Consider the following 2793-nt stretch of genomic DNA (forward strand, 5'->3'; position numbering starts at 1 on the left):
GGAGATGGGAGAGAAAGAATGACCACGACTTAGCATTCTCACCCTCGACTAGTGCGAATGCAACAGGGAGTATGTTGGAGTTTCCGTCCTGTGCAATCGCAACAAGCAACGTACCCCCATACTTGCCATATAGGTGGGTGCCATCAATACTCAACAACGGCTTGCAATGACAAAATGCCTCGATACGCGGTGGGAAAGTCCAGAACAGTCTGTGAAAATATGCCTGAGACTCGTCTAGCTGTCCCCCAACTCGAACAGGGCTAGTCCGAAGAGCTGCAACAGAACCAGGCATGGTCACCTGCACTCCTAACACCCACCTTGGGAGCTCGTTGTACGACTCATCCCAGTCACCATAAATGACGGCAACATCCTTCTGCTTGGCCAACCAGACCCTCTTGTACGTAGACCTGAACCCATAGTATGAGGCCGTCGCATTTAGGAGCACCTTGATGCTGACGGATGCATCAGCTCTAACCATTGGCATAATGAATGCCGATATCACATGATAATCCAAACTGTGATCGCTGGAGATAGAGCTAGCCAGACAAGTATGCAGTCCATTGTACCATTTGACCTCCCAAATGCCCTTACACTACCGAAGACTAAGCCGAATCAACCATGTGCACCCATTCCCGAACTCAGAACACTTGCCAACATAATGGCGATAATCGGACTCCACTACCTTGTACTGTACCCCTCGACGGATGCTGTAAGTCTTTACACTTAACAGGGCATCCTCTTTATCCTGAAATTGCTGATCAACCTGGAACTTTGTCATACCAGCTGACCCTTCTGCATCTCTAGCGCCAAATCCAGCAGGCTTCCCAGGTACCCCCTCCTGTCTCATGGCATCCAGGTCCAAAGATGAAAAATGTGGATGGTACTGGTGTGTGCCAGAGCTAGAACCACCACTCGCACCAGCAGGCTCACTCGCTCCAATATCATCGCCACTGTCATCAGCAATCATATCCGGCTCGACATCATCGTCCTCTGAATCATCAAACAATCCATCTCCAGCCCCAGCCGGTGCAGCACATTGTACAGAGGTACATAAAAGTTTCCTTGTTCCAACCTCATCGCCAACACTGCCGTTGAGATCAACAGTGAACGAAGGGGAGGCAACTGGCTGGGCGGGTGGCTTGTACGCAGGAACTGAGGAAGATGCAACGGCAGGTTTGGAGCTAGAACCAGCAACCGTCGCTAAAGTGTTGGTATTCCGGTTCGAACCCCCGAGCTGGACACCACATCAACCAATTTTGCCAACAGCTCTGGTGTCCTCACTTTGGAAAACTGCCGGCGACAATGAAACATGACCTGCAAGTCCTCATCACTCCCGATCGTGAAATAATCATACTTCACGGTATCTTGGAGCACCGTGATTGGAATGCGATAGAAAAACTTCTTAACCCTTTTCCCATCATCCAGACCAAGTTTCAGCAGTACAGAGCTAACAAGGTCATCAAAGCTCGTCGTAGCACTCACGATAATACAGAGAGGATCCTTATCGGTGAACTTGACACCGGAATGAGTTTTCCTCTTAATCGATCCTCTGTGGTGAACCAACACTATAAAACTGTCCTCACCAGCCATATGACCCCTCTGTAATGAGGGTAACTCACGTTCATCACATATATATAGAGGTCTGGTACACACTAATTCGAAACAACCTAATTCGCACAATATATACATAATTCGAATCAAGTCAATTCAAATTAAGGCTTGCTTCATGTTTCTTACTAATTCGAATCGAGCTAGTTCGAATTATGTTTATCTCATTTTTTCTAGTAGTTCGAATTGACTAGATTCGATTTAAGCATGCATAATTCAAACCTTATTATTTCGAATTACATGCAATTTTTAATGTTTTTAATTCGAACCATGTTGTTTCGAATTAGGTGCAAACGTAGTTCGAATAATATTGATTCAAATTACATTAAAATGATCATTGGTTGAATGTTGAAAAAATTTTCATTTGGCTGATTTGCGTAAAAAATTTCTCAGCCTGGCTTAAATATGTTTTTTTTACCCTTAAATATTAGAAGTAAAACTATTTTCTAATTCAATTTTAGGATTGTGTTATTTGAATTTATATATTATGTAAATATAGTTGTGAAATAGTTATTCTGTTGGATTTATGATTATGTAAGACTTATTTGAATTCCTGCTTCAAGCACATAGTTGCGGTTCAAAACCGCCGCGATTTGCCGAGTGTCTCTTACGGCGGTTATTCTAGCGGTTCTTCAAAACAGCCACCGCCTACTGTGCCGTTGACCTGACTGCGCTTTGGACACCGCTGCGACCCAAACATAGCGGCGATTTAAACTGCCACTAACTGTAAGACTCAAAACTTTTGAAAAGTCTTATTATAATCAAGTCTCAAATCATATAGTTACTTATAGTCTTAATTTCAGAAATTATTTTATTAAAGATAATTAAAACAAGTTTTGATTAATTGAATTTGAAATAAATTAAGATTATTATCCAATTTTATAATTATTGGATTATTTTTTATATTTAAATGATAGAGTTGGTAGTCATGAAATAATAAAAATTTTATATGATTTGGACTAAATAATTAATATTTTAAAATATTAATACTACTGTTTTGAAAAATAAAAAAATTAATTATATTATCTCTAATTATTGGATTTGAGCATTTTATTAAAAATAATTTGTAAAATTAATGAACAAGTAGTATTTTTATACATTATTATTATTGGATTAAAATTTATTTATAATTACTATATGATCCCTATTTTTATTTGAAATTACAAAACTATCCTTAAACTTAAT

The 2793-nt window shown here is 39.8% G+C and overlaps 1 protein-coding gene across 1 annotated transcript; it reads right to left on the minus strand.

Annotated features, from left to right (window-relative positions):
* Positions 1–592: 592 nt before the first annotated feature.
* Positions 593–1590, minus strand: LOC107471124 (uncharacterized). Its single transcript, XM_016090565.1, has 2 exons — positions 1315–1590; positions 593–1234 (listed from the first exon to the last, which is right to left on the minus strand). Exons 1-2 carry the CDS (start codon positions 1588–1590, stop codon positions 593–595), a joined length of 918 nt encoding a protein of 305 aa, XP_015946051.1.
* Between the last annotated feature and the right edge of the window lie 1203 nt (positions 1591–2793).

This window comes from Arachis duranensis, chromosome 10 (assembly GCF_000817695.3).
Source record: "Arachis duranensis cultivar V14167 chromosome 10, aradu.V14167.gnm2.J7QH, whole genome shotgun sequence".
Lineage (NCBI taxonomy): Eukaryota > Viridiplantae > Streptophyta > Magnoliopsida > Fabales > Fabaceae > Arachis > Arachis duranensis.